Here is a 19,915-nt window from a genome sequence, read left to right as displayed (position 1 = left end):
AGAATACAATTAGAATCCTATTTCCTTTGTTGACGATGACAGTGATGTCAATTTGGATTGTGTTTGACAAATTTCAAGATATTTTTAGTGACAGAATTGGTAACATTTCACAATGTGAGCATTTTATCAAGCTCAAGGATGGTGCCACTCCTGTAGTGCATAAAGTAAGATTGATACCCTTGAGCATTAGATTGGATCTGAAGGATCTTCATGATAAACTATGCCGTGAAGAATTTATTCAGACAACTGACTCATCTGAATAAGTCAGTCCAGTGGTTATCATGAAGATAAAGACAGAAGAGATTTGTCTCTTTGTGGACTTACTCACTCTCAATATAAATATTATTGTCAATTGTCATCCCCTACCTAAAGTACAAGATCTTTTAGCAAATTGGGGCAGAACAAGGGTTTTTTTGTTTCTTGATCTAATATCAGCTTATCACCAAATACCACTTGCTGTAGAGAGCCGGATTTTACCACATTTATAAACCTTTTGGCGTTTTTAAGCTTTCCTTTTGGTCTAGCCTCTGCACCAAGTGGGTTTCAAAAATTCATGGACATTGTTTTGGAAGGTGTCCAGGCATTCCAGGATGATGTGCTTATTTATGCTGAGAGTACCAGGGAACACAATTTCATTTTTGAAAGGATTCAGAATGTTTTTAAGAATATAGGCATCACCCTTATAAAGGAAAACTGCACATTTATGGTCAATCAGTTGGATTACCTGGGTCATTGCATCTCCAGTCAAGGCATTAAAACAAAAATGTCACTTGTCAGTGCCATTCAAGACACTACTCCACCAAGCAACAAAGATACACCGCTCATTTTTAGGATTATGTGATTACTACTCACGTTTTATCCATGAGTATGCATTAGTAGTACAACCCTTGCAAGATCTGTTAAGGAAAGTTCAAGCTTTTGAATGGTCTGATGCAACAAGAAAATCTTTATCTAGGATTAAATCCCTCATCACTTAAGCTCCAATTTTATCTTCTTTTTTGGCCAGACAGCCTTTTTTTTTTACTGTAGACGCCAGTCAATGAGGAGCAATTTTATCTCAATGGATGTTTAAGAAATAGAACACAATTGTATTTGCATCACGTTCCTTAACCTCTGCTGAGTTTAAATACAGCACTATTGAAAAGGTAGCTCTAGCATGTACATGGGCAAAATACACATTTTAAACAAATTTATGTGACACATAATTTCAAATATTCACGGATCACAAACAAGTTCTTTATTTACTTAATGGCAATGGCACAGTTAAGGTGTCAGCCAGACTAGTTCACATTTTATCAAACTTGCAAGATTTAACTTCACTATTCATTATCTTCCTGGTGGGAAAATGCCAGAGCAGACTGCTTATCTAGAATGCCTCTTGCCAATGATGTGTTATGTGAATCTGAGGAGGAGGTTGAATGAGTGGTGGCTCTTATTTGAGATTTTTTATGTAAAACAACCGTTGGATTCTCAGGGCATCCTGTTGTTACAGGTCACATGTTTAAAGTTAAAAATTCAAGGTCCTCCATATTTGTATCCCCACCTCCTTATCTTTGATTGGGGGCTGAAAATTCTTCATTGACTGACATGAAACTTTAATTTTTTGCCAGTAACCAGTACATACACCTGCTAGAATGCTCGGGACAAGGAGTGGTCCTTCCATGCAGCTTTGTGGGCATGTAAACAGGCATCTGCATCCCAAGTGTAGGCTCACACAGGGAAACTATGTTGTTGAGGTGACTGTTAAACTTTGCCACATCTCCTGTGCTGTGAGAATGGTAAGGGATGTAGAATTATTGGTTGACATCCAAAATATTACATGTCGGTGACCATAAGTGATTTGAAGCAATATTCTTGGGTAAGGTCCATTGAGACAGATTACATGATATATCAGTGCTCTGCAAACCAAAGCAGAGGTTCTAATCGGGAGGAAAGCATAGCCACCATGATGTATTTGAAGTCTCTTGAGGGTCTAGGTTATTGCCCTACATTATCAATGTATATTATCTACCATAGGAAAGGATCTCAGAGTTTTGCTATTAATGATCCCGCCTTAGGAACAAACTGTGCACCATTCAGCGAATGAACCCAGAGTAGTTCTTTTAAATGCAGCTGCCATGATCTCCTGTACTGTCCTTTATAGTAAGAGATGTGCCATTTATGCCATGAACCCTGGAGACTACAATATAGATCTCAAAGCGTGTGGCATGACTATGATGTACCCAATGTGCAATAAGGTCATGTCTGGGTCTACATTCTTTATGCAGTCCGTATGCTACGGTTGTGAGATTACAGATGTGAGGTGGCAAATGCTTAACCAACTGTGTGACTTGGAGCCCTGGTATACACTTGGCAGTGCTCTGGGATATGAAGGCACCCTTAGGTTTTTGCCTGGTGGAGCACAGTGGCATTTTGCACCCATCTTTCAAAATGAGCATAACCATGATCTTACTTGGTCGCAAACCCACTTGCACACTCAACATCATATCAGAGCTCTAAGTGTCATTCCAGCCATCCTTTTTTATTTCTCATGGACTCTATCCTGTCCCCTTAATCAATAAAACCACCTTTGGGGATTTTCAGACCTCAGAAAAGAAAGTTGGAGGTAAGTCCAATTGATAGTGGGACATTTTAGGAGTGGTTGGCCCATAGACTGAAGAAGCAGAGCAGTAGTGAGACTGTCATTCACTTTGGCTTGAATTGTTGAATATTACACGAGTACATAAATAATCAAGATCCATGAAACATAATACATTAATAAACTTTAAAATACTGGTTTCTAAATAAAGTACCACTATCATAAAGTGCAATTGAACACGACATATTTTACGGCCCAGCAAAAAATAACATGATTCATCAATGAAAAACCTCTAAGCCATGTCCCTTATACAAAGCTATTAGCTTCCCTTGACACTATTTTCTACCTTGAATTGTCCCCTTGTGATTCTGCCCGATCAATCAGCAGCACCTACTTTAGTTGTCAGTTATTATGTAAGTGTATGCATTAACTTAACCTAAAGACAAACAGAAAATCTGTGGCTGCCACCAGCACTAGAAAGCAAAATACTTGTAGGGTCATTTCTGGTGTGCACTAGAAACTGGGCCAATAGTCGGATTATCCACCTTTCCCTGGAGCACTTGTTTCATGTACTAAAAACCAGGACATATCCAGCCATTTCCAGATATTTTGTGTTCCATTTTTAGTAACTTTTTTGGTATCAAATTTTCCTTCTGCTAATGGAGTGATTACAGCTATTTATTAATTTAGGGCTTTTGTAAAGTGCTATATATTTCTTTTTGCTTACTTCACAGAGCGGATGTGGTGACAGCATTACAGAATAAAGAGAGGCAGGGAGGATAGAACCCAATAGGTGGTGGGACACCAAGAGTCAAGGGAACGCAAGTCTGAAAATCTCAGTTTTCAGACGTTTCCGGAAACGCTTGTAACTGGGTCCAGATCTAAGGTAGTTTTTAATGACATTCCAAAGATTTGGGACTAGTATGCCCAGGCATCTCCTTTAGTGTCTCTTTAAGGATGGTTGTTCGGTAGGAACTGGGGCTTCTGCTACTTGTATGGTGAGCCACAAGTTTTTTTTAGATAATGTGGCATTGCCCAGTAGGTTTTATGATCGGTGCTGAAAAACCATTTGTAGAGGTTTCAGGGCACTGTGGCTGCCTGTTTCTGTAGTCTATGTAACGTGCTGATGTTTTCCTGGGAAGGTGAGTATAGAAGTGGTGCAGTAGTCAAGGCCTGCCATGGGCAGTACTCTTGTCAACTCTAGGTTAGGCCTTGAAGAAATGGAGAAGTAAAGAGAACTGCACATTGTACCCTATGCTGCTGTGTTCATTGCGGCAGGGAAAGGGGTGAATGTTTGTCTAGGTTTTAAAAAAGTACTTCCGTATTTCATAATTTTATGGTAGACTGTAGAGCAATTAAACAGTTTGTGGAGGTTTTCCGAAGACTGTACGACAAATGAAAAGTAGTGAGCTGGATGCATATTCTTCCAAGACAAGCATCTCTGTCTTCACATCATTTGTGCAGCTGAAACTCTCTTTCATATAGAGGAACACAAGTCCCAAGCAATGTTGATAGAATGCTCTTATCTGTTCTTCTGATGGAGGTGGTTTTGAGCATCATGTGAATACATTTGGAAGTCCAACTGGTTGTACTCAAGGAGCTGGCCCTGGAAACAAATGTACATTTCGAACAGTAAGGAGGAAAGAGAGGAGTCCCAGAGAACACCAGAAACTTGATGTGTCGATGTTTAAACTAACCATGCCCCTATATTTGAGCCGCAGCTGGTGTTAAATGATTGGCTCACAGAAAGAGTTGGTCCTGTAATGCCCAGTCTCGGTTCTAGCCTTTCAAGTAGTATTGGATGTTCAAAAGTTTCTTATGCAGTGGAAAGTTTCAGAAGTATGGGCCTGTTTTCTTGTCTGCATAACCTGGAGAGGAGGAGCTGTCCTTGATTTAGACTACCGCTGACTCTTACATCTCGGTGGCATGAATCTAGACTGAATATTGTGGAAAAAGTAGTAAAGTCACAGTCTGTTGAATATGCCTTTGTGCTACCTTTTTCGCGATCTTTCAAGAGAGGTAGGAGGTGGACCAGTGGTACAGCTGAATCTCCGGATCTGTGGTAGTTTTTTTCCGGAGTGTTTTAATGATGACAAGTTTCAGAGAGGCAGGAATGACTCTAGAGATGCGTAAGACATTTTAAATGTGCGTTGTGTCTACTTCTAGTGCAGTGTAGAGCTGTTCGAAGCAAACAGCAGAGCAGGTGGCAATACCCGGGTTGGGCGCAATCACTGGAGTGCTAGGTTTAGCCCCAAGGCGGTCTCTAAAGTTTTGCAGAAAGGGGGAGGAGAAGGATATTTGGGCGGCAGGATGAGAGGGCCGTGAGTTTGTTCAGGAGTTAGGGAAACTCAGGCGCTGTTTTGGCAATTTGTGGCTTAAAGAACTCAAGAATGTCTTTACAATCTTTTTGAGATATGCAGAGGTTGCTTGATGAGCAAAAAAACGATGGATTTAGGCCCAGATCTCTGTACTGGGGTGAATGTATGACATTGTTCTGCATTCTGTCCATCAATTGTTCTTTTTGAGGTTGCTTCTCAGGACATTGAACAGTTCCTGATACATAATCAATCAATCAATCAAACAATTTGTAGAGCGCGCAACTCACCCGGTAGGGTCTCAAGGCGCTGGGGGAGGGGTCAGTCACTGCTCGAAAAGCCAGGTCTTTGAGTTGCTTTCTGAAGGGGAGGTGGTCCTGGGTCAGCCGTAGGTGGGTGGGGAGGGAGTTCAATGTCTTGGCCGCCAGGTGGGAGAAGGATCTTCCTCCAGCGGTGGCTCTGCGAAAGCGTGGTACGGCGGCGAGGGCGAGGCTGGCCGATCGTAGCTTGCGGGTGGGTGTGTAGAAGGTGAAGCGGCTGTTGAGGTACTTTGGGCCCATGTCGTGGAGAGCCTTGTGTGCGTGGGTGAGGAGTCTGAACGTGATCCTCTTGTTGACGGGGAGCCAGTGCAGGTCTCTCAGGTGGGTCGAGATGTGGCTGTGGCGAGGGATGCTCAGGATGAGCCGCGCGGATATTGACTGAGTGCCACAACAATACGGTTAGCAAAGTTGGCCCTTTTCATCTTTCTAGATTAGTGGGTATTATCCTCATTAGACTATCACCCTCACAACTTCCATCCAAGATTATGCCAGACACATTAGATTAGCTAATTCTATACAAAATTACCTCTTGGTTGATTTGTTGTCCAGCTTGTGTTTTCTGGCCTATTTATTTTAAATCTACTGCCTGAAGTAGACACCTAGAACTGTACAAGACTCCCAGATAAATAAGCATAATATAAGAGTGGGTGATACTATATGCCTTTGCTCTTTCCCATTCTTAACCTGCGAGTTCCCGTACAGGGGGTTGCTAGGTAGTTGCAGCACTGGAAACTGAAATATTAATAGAGAGCTGTGCGTAGGTACCAGATGCACATCCGTTCCTTGTGCTGGGCATACCCCAAGCACCTTGTGTCTATATCTATCAATGTAATTTGACTTGTGTCACCAAACCAATGTGAATTAGAACCTGCTACTTTTCGGCTTAGCAATTTTCCTGTGCAGCGCCATGCTTTAAAATCTTGTGTCTTATTGTCCGATTTTCTGCAGGCTCGCGGTGATGCATATACTAGCAGACACCCCTAACTTCTCCATATTATCCTTGCAGAACACTCATGAGATCAGGGTTTAGGGCAGTGCAACAGGTGCAGCCGCACAGGGCGCTGACCAGTGGAAGGGGCGCTAACCTCAGGGGGGGGGTCCTGTTTTTATAAATAACTTATGATTTGAGAGATGATGGTTTATTTTTCTTGGTGGTAGTGAGAGAATCTGAGCAGGCGGTCATGAGGTGTGGGGGGGGGCGACAAAAAGAATTGTCGCACCTGGGAGCTAAAGCCAGCCCTGCAGGAGATACATACCTGCAATCTGTGTGCTATCAGTGGTGAAAGCTCTTTTTCAGTCAACGTAGCTTTCATTGATCTGCCAAAGAGATTATTACATTTCTCATCCGGAAGAATAGTCAGTGGACTGGTACAGGGCATCGGCAAACAGGTGACTAGAAAAAGAGGCTCGAAAGTGTTCTAAATCAACCCCCTGATTAGGAGACTTTTTTTGTACCACGGAGTCACGCCCAGGGACTCTTTGGCGTGAGAGGATCGTATGTAAGCATGGGCGGAAAATCCGTTTCGCTCGCGGATTTTCGGTAAATTCGCAATCCGCGAGATTCGCGAATCTCCTGCAAAATCCGCAAATCCGCGAGCAGCGGATTTTATGGCTTGCTCGCACTGTTCGCGTGAGTTCACGGCTTCCCAGTACAACTTCGCGCCCCGCGAATAAGCGCAAAATTGCAGAAATACGATCTTAGCAAAACTGAAACTACTTACCAGGTTCAAAAGTTCAGGCTCATCATTAGTAGCCATTTCCTGTAGTGCTTCCTGAGGGGCCCCTCCAGAGTTCAGTTGCCAGTTGCAACTATTATGTGACCCTGCTCTGAACCTCAGAATAGTTACACATATGCCACAAAGGTCCTGAATTACAGCTAAGGGAGACAAGCAGGAGCCAGGCTGGAAGTTCAAATCCATTAATCAGCCCCTAATTCATTATTGTCAGTTGGGGCAGGGCAGGTGTTGTAACTAATTTTGCAACAATGAAAGCACTTAGCAAGTGCAAAAGATCACTAATCAGGAAGCACTAAGGAAGCAGGTGCCAGCTAAAAAAATATTCTGTGACACATTAATCAGCCCCAAATTAATTCAGGTCACTTGAGGCAGGGAAGGTGTGCTTGCTTTGCCACAATAATGTACACTGACTGGACAACCAGAGGGTGCTGTGATGAAACAGAGGGTGGCATGGGTGGGCCAGAGGGTGGCATGAGTAGTCAGAGAGTGGCAGTGGTGACAGAGAGTGGCAGTGATGAAGAAGAGTGTCCCAAACAGGCTGGACACGTAGAAACAACAAGTTTGCGAAACTTGCGACCCGACAGGTAAGTTCGCGTTTGCGAAATTGTACAAAACCCTCGCGAACTGGCAGAAACCCGCGCGAACACACAAAAAAAAAATCCGCAAATTTGCGAGAATTCGCGGATTTTGCGAATTGCGAGTTTGCAAATCCGCAAAATTCGCGAACGGGAGATTCGCAAAATTCGCCCATGCTTAATCGTATGTCGCTCCTCCGAATGGTGTAGTGTGATTTTACTTTCTCAGTTCAAACTGCACCTTGAGCCACCAGTCCCACTCAAACCATGGATCGACCCAAGATTTATACCAGAGAATTTCAACTTGCGTTAATTTCACCCTCTCAAGAGTTATCTGTGGCCCTGCCTGTCCCTTTATCTCTTCAATCAAGCAATGAAAGATGTAACAGGAGGCAGCAGACGGTAGCTTTCATTTTCACAAATTACTGAACAGATTTTAACAACAAAATGGGCTTTTCGGCACTAAAATTTGAAATAAATAAATCTGGCAAAGCATTCCACTCCATTTAAAAACGAATGAGTAATACAAAGCAACAACATACTTTAACTAAAAATAAAAACAAATATTCAATAGGTAACATATTTGCGTGCTTTATTGATGTACACAGTAAAGCATTATATAATACAATAGTAAGGCATATATTTGGTGAAATTTGATATGTTGTGAAAATGCTGAAATAAACTGAAGTTCATAAAAAATAATTAGTAAATGTTATAGTGTCGATGTTAAAACACAATATATTAAACGGAAGGTAATGAACCAGCACTTGATAAAAATGACATATCATGCCATATGAAGTTTATGGTTCTTCAGATAAACGGATTAACTTTCATGATTTAATTTAATACTCTGTGGTTATTGAAAGAAAATGAAATAAGATCCAAATTATTCTTCAAGCAGCACTAAAGCTCTCCATCTCTTTTTGTTAAATAGGCCCTTAAATACTCACTTCAAAGCAAATGTCTTGAAAATAAAGGGACACATAAGAAAAAAATGAAACCATACAGATGCATTCAACTCAATGTTCAACAACACGTTTAGGGCATAGATAAAAAATGGTAACGTTTCATCAACGAATGGCCTGCTGCATGTGACAAAAAGGGGAAAGAACGGAGTATGGTCAAGGCTTCCCATTGGCCAGGGTATTTACAAAGTCACCTGATTTATTGCTTGCTTGTGCTTTGGCTGACAAGGTTGTTAGCAGGTGAGTGAGTATCAGAAGAGGAACAACAAGGCGATCACACACTCTGGTCCCTATGAGGGAGCACATCAAGGCAGGCTGCACCCACCCCAACCTTCAACTCACAAAATTCAGTGTGAGGGCACCATACAGAATTGAAATGTAATGCAGATGCACCGTACATGGAACAGACATGTAACAATGACGTTACCTGGCCAATGAGAAAACCCGCCTATAACTCACTTCTATGCTCCCTTCGCAGCAGAGTGAAGGTTAGAACTGATGTAGGGTCAGCATGGACATTCACTGAAGAAAGGCCAACAGAAAAAAAGACCACAACCTTCTGCAAATTAAAGTGCTTCCAACTGTTTTAATGAATGCCTCTGGATGTGTTAGCATGAAAAGCCTTGCGGAAACTGTTCATCCATGAAACGCCACACACACTGGGGCGCATTATCAGCCACCACCAAGGTGTATACTCACTTTGACGTAGCTTACATTACTTTTCGCCTCCTGTGCTAATAGTGTAACTTCCCATAAATGTGGAGGTTGAACGTTTTTGTTTATGGGGACTACAACCATTAGTATACTATATCCTGCAACGCTCAGAACTATACACATCAGAATTATCCTGTCACAATTACTGCACATGATGAATGAAGAAATGCTAAAAGATTTGTGCTTTCGACCTTTAGTTTGCCTAGCTTTTGGGAGCGTTCAGGAGATCTATCTAGAAAAAGGTTTCCAGTGTTAGACTATTAAAATTCTCAGAGGGCTAATATAGGTGACATCAATCCTATGACTACATTAAATTACTTTGAAATAACTATTGCTCTTAAACAAGGTTTTGCTTTGACATCCTACATTATTAATGTCATTACATGCTGAAAGTCATAAGAGCAGGACATCTCTTAACTTTCTATACCAAATCATGCAAATTCCAAATGAAAGCCAACAATACAGTGCTTCGTCCTGCAACTTTGAGGTGATACCTCAGAAACTAACTGTGATGTGATTAGCCGTTTGGTGGTGTAGTCAGTGTGATTAAGGAGGTTTGATCTAGCATGCTAAACCTGATTCTGTATGCCTAGCGACCAAGCTAACTGAAGCTTCCAAGAGTTCAGCAGGCTGATGAGTCCAATTGTGGTGTAGAGCCACCACTTCAAGATTCAACACACCCACAACGAGGACTAACCTGCAGGTGCCAATCAAAAAAGGAACGGGTGTGGCTTGTGTCTCCACAATGTAATGGGTTGCTTGGCAACCACATTCACAAATCTGAAGAGAGCAGAAATTGTAACAAGGATGCTAGTCCAAGATGTGCACATTCACTAAGCTTTAGGGATGAGTCAAGCTGAGTGTGTACTCAAGTATGCAAGTATGAAATACTTCCTATCAAATAGCCCAAAACACGCCTTGAGACAGCTGAAGACAGTATATCTGTTTATATTGTTTTACAAATCTAATCCAAGCTACCCAATATAAAATAATCTTTACCACATCATTTCTAGGAAACGTCAGACTTCGATGTGATATAGTACTGCTACACTTTACGTCTATCTATATTTCATGTCAAAGGCTGAAATCTGTTCCCTTTGCCCATTTGTACATCCTACTCCACACCTTTCTCATTTACGGTAGAGTAAATAGTTAATGAAATGGCGGGGAACATTTTCATTCCTCTGGTGGAATTAATTAAAGCTAAAATGTTTTACTTTGGGAAGTCTTGATTTTTTCATCAACCACCGCCTTTGTTGAAATCTCACATGCTAAGTTCCTTTCCTTGAATGTTTTCCGACAGAAATTGGATTTGGGAATTTTTTTTCCACCAAATACGTGAAACAACTTTATTTTGCTACAAAAAAGAAATCTGCAAAATGCACAATTTGTTGGCCATTAAATTCTTTTGACAATACTTTCTACTGCATTATAAAAAGATATGCACATTTTGAGAATTTTCACAAACGAGGCCACGTTTTCCATCCAATATAAAGAATTTTATAGAAACTAACTTGCAGATCTTCAAACAACCTTTTTTCCTTTTTAAATGTTACTGAAGTTGCATTACGCTGAGGCTAAATATGTAACTGCACAGCTGATAGGTCGTGTTACGTACAATGGCTTTATGTGTTGGAAGCAAAGCAATAATACTCCAGGCGTGTCTCGTTTTGTTTCTGGCAAATCCAGGTGCACCAAAATGGTATATATATTTATTTTAAAGTGAACACAGTTCTGCGAAGACAAAAGGTGTCGACTGGACTTAGCTAGAGAGAAAAAAATTGATCGTTCTCCATCACCTCGGAAGTACCCTTTTTCAAATAACTACCGTTACCAATGCTTTGTTCCAAAGCAATCGCCTACTCTCTTGTGGATGTCAACAATATTGGATTTATTCTGATTATGTGTAGGGTGCTCTCTTTTCCACCACCTGACCACTGGGCAGGTGTTTCAACTCAGAACAGTTCCAGCAAAAAGCCACTTCATTTAAACATATAAAGAGTTAAAGTTGGAGAAGCACAATTCGCACAGTTACCAATTCTGAAAAGCGTAAAATGAAACCTAAAACACATGCAGAGAAAGGAAAAATTAAAAGGGTAAACACTCTGTTTCCTCTTGCTGAAAAACAAGACTAAGATGAAAGTCTAAGAATGGTTGAATGACGGAACACGTGGCTAGTACAGGCATATAACACTTTTATATGAGCTTCTCCCTTCCAGTGTATGATGGGCAGCTGCTAACACCTTTTCACTTGAGAGCTTGATCCATTCCCATACTCTAGCCCAACCTGCCCAACTAGATGCATTCCGAGAGGTGGGCAGTGGGGGAGCACAAGTGTGGCGAAAAGGAAAAACACAATTTATTCTTTTAAACGCATTAAGAAGTGTTGATAGGTGGCTTATTAAAAAAGCTGCGGATGATTTTATACCCTGTTTCAGAGCTACGAGCCACAGCTTTTCTTTGTTGGTTTAACCAACAATATTATTTAAATATAATGACTGGCATGAAGAGCGCCCACAATGAGTTGTTGTAGAAGGCATTAATCCACAGGAAACGCCTGCTGTGTTAACTCACTTTTAGTTTCTTGTTCCCACAGAATCGGGAGCAAAGTCTGGCGCAAGAGAAAAACCAAAAGACCCTTTTTCTTCATTTGTAAACTCCATCTCTTCGCCCATCATAGAATATTTGGTACATAGTAGCAATAATCATATATGGATACAACATCAATTAACCATTAATGGCACAATTAGGATGGGTGCCTTCATTCCCTCGATTTTATTCAAGGCCCCTTCCCCCTAGACATGGCAGGAGATTTCCCTTCGAGGAAGTCGGACACGGACACTCACCGGGAAGTTTTTTCAAACAAACGTGTGCTACAATTTTGTACGTGGCAGCGACTTGCACGTTAAGAGGACAGATGCAGGCTTTCCCTGAACATGCTTAAAACAGCACTCTGCTTTTGGGATTTTTGCAATGAAAGACAAAACACCATGTCCACAATGGCACGGGTATCAGTCAGTACCTCACTAACCATGTCATGAAAAGATTGCTTTCTCTTCACGGCAGTTGTGAATTTGCTGTGGAGGGCAGTACTCGATTATTGCTGCCAACAGTAAAGAGTAAAGCCTACAGATCGATTCAAGGCTAAATTTTAGTTGAAAAAAATACACCATTTGACCAAGAATCCAACTAAAAGTGTTGTCCATCAGCAAAGCCAGGTTTGATGGGCTGGGACTCTTCCTTCAGCCAGTCACATTTTGGAAACAGCCCCTGCACCGCTCCAGTGTCTGACCTGTGCTTGTCCTTTCTCTGACATCTTTAGAAAGCACCTTTGTTACCAATTTGTTGCAATAGATCGTTGACTGCTTAAAGAGGCAGCTCAGTTTTCCTCTTTATCAGACCATGTAGCCTTTTTGCCAAGTTTCTTTTCGATTTTTTTCTTTTCAAGAAATTAAAACAATTCCAATGTATATGATTTTTTTACTGTAAAAAGAAGACATCATATGCGAGGTCAGAAGTTTTGCATTTAGCTCATATATATCTTTTATGTGAAAGTGTTCTGGAATCTCCTTCAAAGGCTCAGATTATTAATTCATAGACAATAGCCATGATGGAGAAGTGGGAGCAAGACGGGTGCCTTATGCGTCTTTTCAGCTACATGAAAACCTAGCATCAATTTTATTAATTTGACATCTGATAACCATTGGGACCAATGTAAAAATATTCCACTGTTGCTGTCCAGCAAAGAGTTCTTTTGTCTTCAAGATCACTTGAAAAAAACACTACAACTTATTCCAGCACTCTTCCTTTAACAGGGCGTGGGTCTCTTCTTGCATCCTCTTAATGTTTAACTTCATGACACAAGAGAGGTAAACACAAATGTTTGTTCTGTAAGACATTTTGAACTGGACTAAAAAGAGTGAAAAGCTGAGAAAATTGAGTCATATTAATATGTGTTGCCTTATGCAAACCTACCGGGACTACCAATGGGAAAAACATCCAAGGATTGTGATGGGTAAAAGAGTGTCTTTAAGAGCAGCACAGATTACAGGCGCTGCACTATTGTCATGAAGTGGGACAGATGACACCAGGTACAAGGTTGAGGCTTTCTCACTTTGTCCAGAAATACTGCAGAATAAGATCGGTAACTACAGTGGACCCCAAAGCAGGTTTATTCAGTACCTGGTACAAGGCAATAAGCATTTCGCTGCACAAGATTTCACAAGTATGTTAGTTACTAACTTATGCTTGGTCAACTTAATGCATTCAGATGTGCAGCTCTAACTTGCAACCTCATCAGTTGTGGAGAACTCTATAGTTAGGTCGCAACAGCATATAGTAATGGTTCACCTAAAAATAGTTCTAAAATGTGTTTTAGGCAAGTTCTAACTTGCTCAAGGTCTTCTGGTGCCATTTCTTTCTGACTCTTCAAATACCAGAGTACCTTTATTGAGAAATGTTGTGCTCCAATTGGTCTTCATTAGCGTACTCATGTTTAGAAACATAGTGTATCAAATTAGGAACGGAATCAGGTTACCACAAGCAAAGAGTAACCAGTACCGTGTCTCTATAGCAGCAGCCGGCCCGTCGCTTCAGCAACAGTTCTAGTGAAAATTTTAATATATTCTAAAATGGACATCATGGGGCTGAGTCAGCAAAGTGTTAAAATATCATCTTTGGCATTTCACTGAAGAGTTCCAATTATTATTTCTAAATTTCATAATTGAACCTCCAAGTTTAAATCATATGCTGGATAAAAGCCCTTATGGAAATACCGTGCAAGCAAAAGATTTTCTTTGGACTCAAGTATAAAAAGAATATTTTAAGATCTCAAACACGGCACACTACCGGGTTTCCTGACAGTTACAATCCAGGTGTTTACAAGGTTCTTTGAGAAGATGTCAGTAAAAGGACATGCTGGGCTTCCCCAAGCTGCTGTTTCTTCCAACTGGTGAGCGTAAAGTCTATCTCCCATGTCAGAGCCATTCCAGGTAACAATGTTTTTCGATTAAACAAGGAAAAATAACACAGAACATGGATAGGGTGTTCTTCGATATTGCAGCTGAAATGATGCTAAATGGATGTACTGCCTCAAAATTTCTATTTTTTTTGTATTTTGTACCATTTTTATAAACAATTATTTTTTTATATAAAGCACACTTTAGTTTACAATCTTTCTTCATATTTGTTATAAATTTTTTAAACAACCCCATAGCGTTCCATATAAAGAAATGGCAAGGTAATTAGCTATCGAGATTTTACATGTAGTTTTCTCTTCATTTTTGTACAATTGCATAGACGTGTAAAACCTGCCATTGTTACCAAAACAATAACAGACTTAGGAAACTACTGAAATCTACAGTATAGTACCACTACCCTTCACAAAAATATAGATTTTTTTTTCTTGTAAACTCTTACAGTCTAATCTTCTCTGATGTATGAATATTATATAAAATAACATGCGGGCCATTTTGAAGTTGTAAAACAGATCTCTTCATTCTAACGTCTCGTCGTCCGTCATCACCGTAACTAAGGTTTCCATCGCTCGCCCCAAATCGTCTGCCATGTGGAACAGGTTTCCTACATTGTTGCCTGAAAAGCAGAACAGAAGAGAGAGTCAGCACATGGAGCCTCACGCCAAATAACCAAGCGGGTGTGCCCAATAACTCAACTTCAATGGCAATGCTTTGGGGGACAGACAGCAGGAACGAGCGGGAAAGCTTGCTTCACACAAATCATGCCACAGTGTCAGTCACTGCAATCCCTGACATTAGTTCTTTGACAGCATCTACTCAACCTTGGTCTTCACTCCCTAGCCAACAATTTAGACACCCTTACCTCAAAGTGTTTTACTGTTAGTCAACACAAACATTACAAAAACAGAAGCTAATTAAAATGATTGTCATAACCCTTGCCATGTAAACATTGCTCCCATAAACTGAATCATTCAGAATTCTGTGCGTTTAGTGGTCACTTACTAGGATTTACTGTTACAGAAAACTCTGCATATTTATATGTTCTTGTTGAGGTGGCTTTCGATACCCATATTAGAGAAATTACAGTCTTGGACATGTAAAAGGCTATAAAAACACAATAAGGTACGCTGGCTTTATACAGCAGCGGCCTGTACGATGTTCCATTACCCGTTTCTATTCTGGCAAATATGTGTTGTTATTTCGACAGGAACTAAAACAAGTCTCCAAAATACACCTCAGGATTCCCTTTTGTGACGCATTAAATGTTGTGTCTCAGCACGCAGCACATAGATTTAGGGTTAGGGATTTATAGAGCGCATGGCTAACTGCAGGCATCCCAGCACATAAACTTCTTCCTGCTGGATTTGCCTTTAACGAAGCTAATAAAAAAAGTGCATTAGAGAGAACATGCATTTTCCCCTGACTGCCATTAGATGACAAATTATTACAGCTCTCGCTATAAAAGGTGTCACAATAAATTGGAGTGAGTATGAAAAATAAAATACTTTGACAAAGAAGAAAAAATGTAGCACTTGTCCCTGTAACATTAATATGTTTACCCTCTCGCAACAAATTTACATACACTTAACTGAACAATGGGTAGATACGCCTTTTCAAGGTCAACCAAGATGCAAGGGAAATTTAACATAAACCAGCTTGGTCACTTATCACTTCACCTTAAACAGCACAAAGCAAGTTGACAAAGTAAATAGAAAATATAATTGCTTGAGTCCAGATGACGACTCCACACCCCGATGATAAGTTGTAGAGCTGAAACTGCTTGAACTAGTTCCTTCCATGGTCTTTTTATAAGCATATGTTGTACCTGGTGCCTACCAAGAATTAGCCACCATCTAAGCCAACATACTGTTGTGTATTTTGTCATTTGATATTGTGATAATCACATTTTTGACTTGTTGATACATATCTCTGTATCCCAATATGATAAGATGATGAGACCAGATGATCTAGTTTACTCATAGAATAGGACATATTTAATGGAGTCATTAGTAATTTGTTTTGATTTGTAAATCTATATTTTTGATAATAAAAAGTAATGGTAAATCTTATCTGTATTGCTTGGCTCTCCTTGTGTTAAATATTTTTGAAAGTAAAATAGGCTGCCTAAGGCCTTTATATACGATGTACCTGGTGCCTCTTTCCAGGAATCTCATGCCTCAACCTAAGTAACTGACTTGGACCTCACAGAGAATAACAAACCATGTCCTCATAGCCGAGCGGTTGTTGTGGATCAAAATAGACCAAAATCTACAAAGGAATCAACAGCTTAAACTCCCACTCTGGAAAAAGGTAGTGTGTCTCTAAATCTTAAGATGCAACTTCCAGCCAAAACCACACTACTTGAATAAGATAGGTCAGCACTGGCAGAGGTGTGTTCACCCGAGAAGGGTGCCGACACAAACATCCAGAATACAATACAGTTTACCGAATAAGGTTCGATGTAAGAGGCACACAATTAGAGATCAGTTTCTCTTACACAAACAAACACAGGGGAATCACACTTTAGTTTAAACTATTTTAGTTTTAAAATCTTATGCAATTTTGATTAGAACATTAAGTTGGCCCAGTTATATTTATATAAAAGGATCAGATTGAATAACCAGTTTTTAAAGATAACACCCAGTTGCCAGTGCTCCAAAGTTAAGTTTTCGATGGTCATTAGCAAAGGAAGGTCCTCATAGGAGAAGCATTTTTCAGGGAAATTTGAAAAGGTGTCTCAATTTTTGAAGCAGGCAGAAGGAGACGATGATAGAGGTCTACCCAAGAGCAGTCAGAGAACATAGACCAGAGGTCAAAGTTATGAGTCAATTTTTACACGCTACATATAGGTTTACGTCTAGCTTAATATTTGTTCGCAGTAAACACTATTGGGCTTATTTACAAGCCCCTTGCGCCACTTCTGCGTCATTTTTAACATGAGAAAAGTGACTCTAAAGTGGCACACAGGCTTGTAAATCTGCCCCCATTTCTTTCAGGGCCCAAAAAACATCATATAGTGTGTAAATAAATGTTCAAGTATAAGGAGGTATGAATTAAATCTGGTAAGTCTTGCATTATTTTTCGTAGCTAGAGGAGGAGATCTTACAGGTCTCAATTTTGTATTCTTTACTTAAAATCAAAGACGGTCTCTAAAAAGATTTGGTGAGAAAAACTTGCATCGAAACTGGTGATGGTTTTCTGCAAAAACAAAAATTTGCTCTCCTGTGAGGTTCTAGAGTAACCATTGTGTATGTACCGGATCAAACAGTACACTAGTCTGCTCTTTATTTCCAAATGTATTTCATTTTCAGAAGCTTTTTAATCACGGAAGTGTGTTTGGTTCAGCAGTTTAATGCACTGCCCTGGAAATGGGGATAGGGTAAATAAATATTTTCCCTGGGCACAGAATTAATGAAAATTAATGGATTTTAAATTGGGATTACTGGAACTAACCAATCCATTTGAGCAAAGGTCGATCTGGAACAAATTAGTTTCACGTTGATATACAAACTTATCTTACGAATGGATTCCTTTGTGCTTGGTGAATGACTGACAGCAAAAACATGCTTTTGCCAGTGTTGCCATGGCACTATCAGCTAAATGATCAGTAGTTCTTTAATGTTCAGTAGTTCCTAACTAAAGAATCAATGGCTCACTCCCACTTCTAGCCCCCTGGCTCCTTTCCAAGTCCATAAGAAAGTAATAGGACATATTAGATTGAACCCTGTTATTCTTTTCGTGGTCCCTTCCATTCGGACAGGCTTCTGTTAAATGAAATTACACGGCAGTAAATGTACTTGTTAAGTTTGCTAAAGCATGATCTGATTGACTATATGGAGGAATTTGCAGCTTAAAAAAATGGTTTGCAATACAGCTTTACAAATGGTAAAGCTTCTGAAGATTCTGGAAGAAGACTCAAACTCTGGGTAATGTCAAAGGACAAGGAGAATCTTGGCCTGCTTGTTACCAAGCAGTAGGTAAGTAATTCGATCAGCTCACTAGGAACAGATGACTTACCAGGTGGAATGATAGTCAGATTCAATGCGGTCTCTGAAGATTTGCTGATCCCTCACTTACTCGCAAAGTACAATGAGGCATTTGAGAAATGTGAGCTGCCTCCTTTCCACGTAAGAAGCAAGCGTTGTTGTTCTACTTTGGAATGGAAGAAACCACTGAATTCCACAGCTTAGGACTGCTGCCAATCTTGAAGGAAATTCTGGAAGACTTACGGGTGGATATTGTGCTTTACCTAATGCAAGACGACTAGGTGTGGTTCACTGTCCAACGTAATATTACCTTAAACATGAGGCCAATTTGTTTTTGAAAGAGGTCAGACTCATTCTAAGAATATAGACCATGCTAGGCACAGGTAGAGGGAAAAAAGACATTTGGTTCTACTGGCTCAATACTTCGCTACACTGAAGAGATTTGATGTCGGTCCTAAATTCAAGGGGTGGATTGATGATTTATATACTAACATGGAAGATGGGATTGAGAACAAAGGGATGATATCTGAGATCAAGTATGCACAAAGACAGAGCTTACGGGGATGCTTTTTGTCACCATTAGTTTCAAGCAAAGGAGCCTCTCAGAAATGTGTTAGGATGAAGACAAGATGGTTGTGGCATCATAACTAGAGGTATAAAGCATATCTTTATATGCAGAGGATGTACTTCACCATGTGTCGTGATCTCTGGTCTTATGGAGATGAGCGAGGTGTTTCAGTTGGCATGGACCTCGGACTTAATCTAGATAGCTGATTCTCTTTCACATACTAGGCTTGGTATTTGATGACCTGACTGAGGTAAGCACCCCCAAGGAAGACATATTTATTAAGGTAAAAAGGAGTTCATGTGCACTAGAATGATGAAAAGGTATGAAGGGAATTTATCAACATACTTATCTCAAAGCTAGAGAGGCATATTGAGGTCTGGGCAAAATGTCTACTCTTTTATGGCAAAACACACAAGGTGATGGATGGAATGTTGCACATTGGCAAAACATTCACCCCCAGTCACAGATCTGGGTTTAATCCATCGTTATTTTGCTCACCATGCCACCCCAGTTCAGACATGGCCATAAGCAAATCAGTCTTGAGCCTGTGCCTCATGGGAACAGTCCAGCCCTTACTGCCAAGCCATGTCTTCCCTTGACCGGAATCAAGCATCCTTGCATCGGTTTTTGGCTATCAGCCATCTTCAGCCAGGATAGCTTGACTCCAGTGGCGTAGTGAGCACAGGACTATCCTGGCTGATGAGGGCTGAAAGCCCGAAACCGGTCCTAGGATGCTTGTTTCCAGTCCAGGGAGGACCTGGCTTGGCAGTTCGGGCACGACTGTTCCCATGGGGCACAGGGTCAAGACTGGGCTTTTATTACAATTTGTTTTTCCTAGAAAGCTTTTTTTTCTCAGCGTTATAAGAGATCCTATTCCTGACTCGTGCTTTTCAAAGCTTGATGCAATGGTCTCTGGACTATATTCAAATGCAGGACAGCTTAGTTTACGCTAATGCTACATATGAGTGAGGGGGAATAGGTACTTGTTACTTTCAATGATGCTTTTAAATGGGGCATCCGAAATGTGGCACTGTTGGTGTCACATGAACCCTAGCATTTCGACTATATTGCTCAAAATGTTCTTACAAATATGATTATTACTGCTGTTTCTGGCTCAGTAAGGTGTCCTGGGCTGGTCAAATTAATATGCTCAATCAGGTGTAAGTTTGCTCATACTCAAGG

At 40.5% G+C, this 19,915-nt stretch overlaps 1 protein-coding gene across 3 annotated transcripts in view; it reads right to left on the bottom strand.

Annotated features, from left to right (window-relative positions):
• Positions 1-8,094: 8,094 nt before the first annotated feature.
• Positions 8,095-19,915, bottom strand: part of DMD (dystrophin) — a 4,652,165-nt gene continuing 4,640,344 nt past the window's right edge. For all 3 annotated transcript variants that reach the window (XM_086934537.1, XM_086934536.1, XM_086934538.1), the window contains one exon: positions 8,095-14,795. In XM_086934537.1, coding sequence (XP_086790663.1) covers positions 14,698-14,795 — 98 coding nt within the window. In that variant the 3' untranslated portion in view covers positions 8,095-14,697. The remainder of the gene's footprint in view (positions 14,796-19,915) is intronic.

This window comes from Lissotriton vulgaris, chromosome 8, assembly GCF_964263255.1.
Source record: "Lissotriton vulgaris chromosome 8, aLisVul1.2, whole genome shotgun sequence".
NCBI classification, from domain to species: domain Eukaryota; kingdom Metazoa; phylum Chordata; class Amphibia; order Caudata; family Salamandridae; genus Lissotriton; species Lissotriton vulgaris.
Note: the sequence above shows the minus strand (reverse complement) of the source record. Positions and strands in the feature narration are given on the sequence as shown.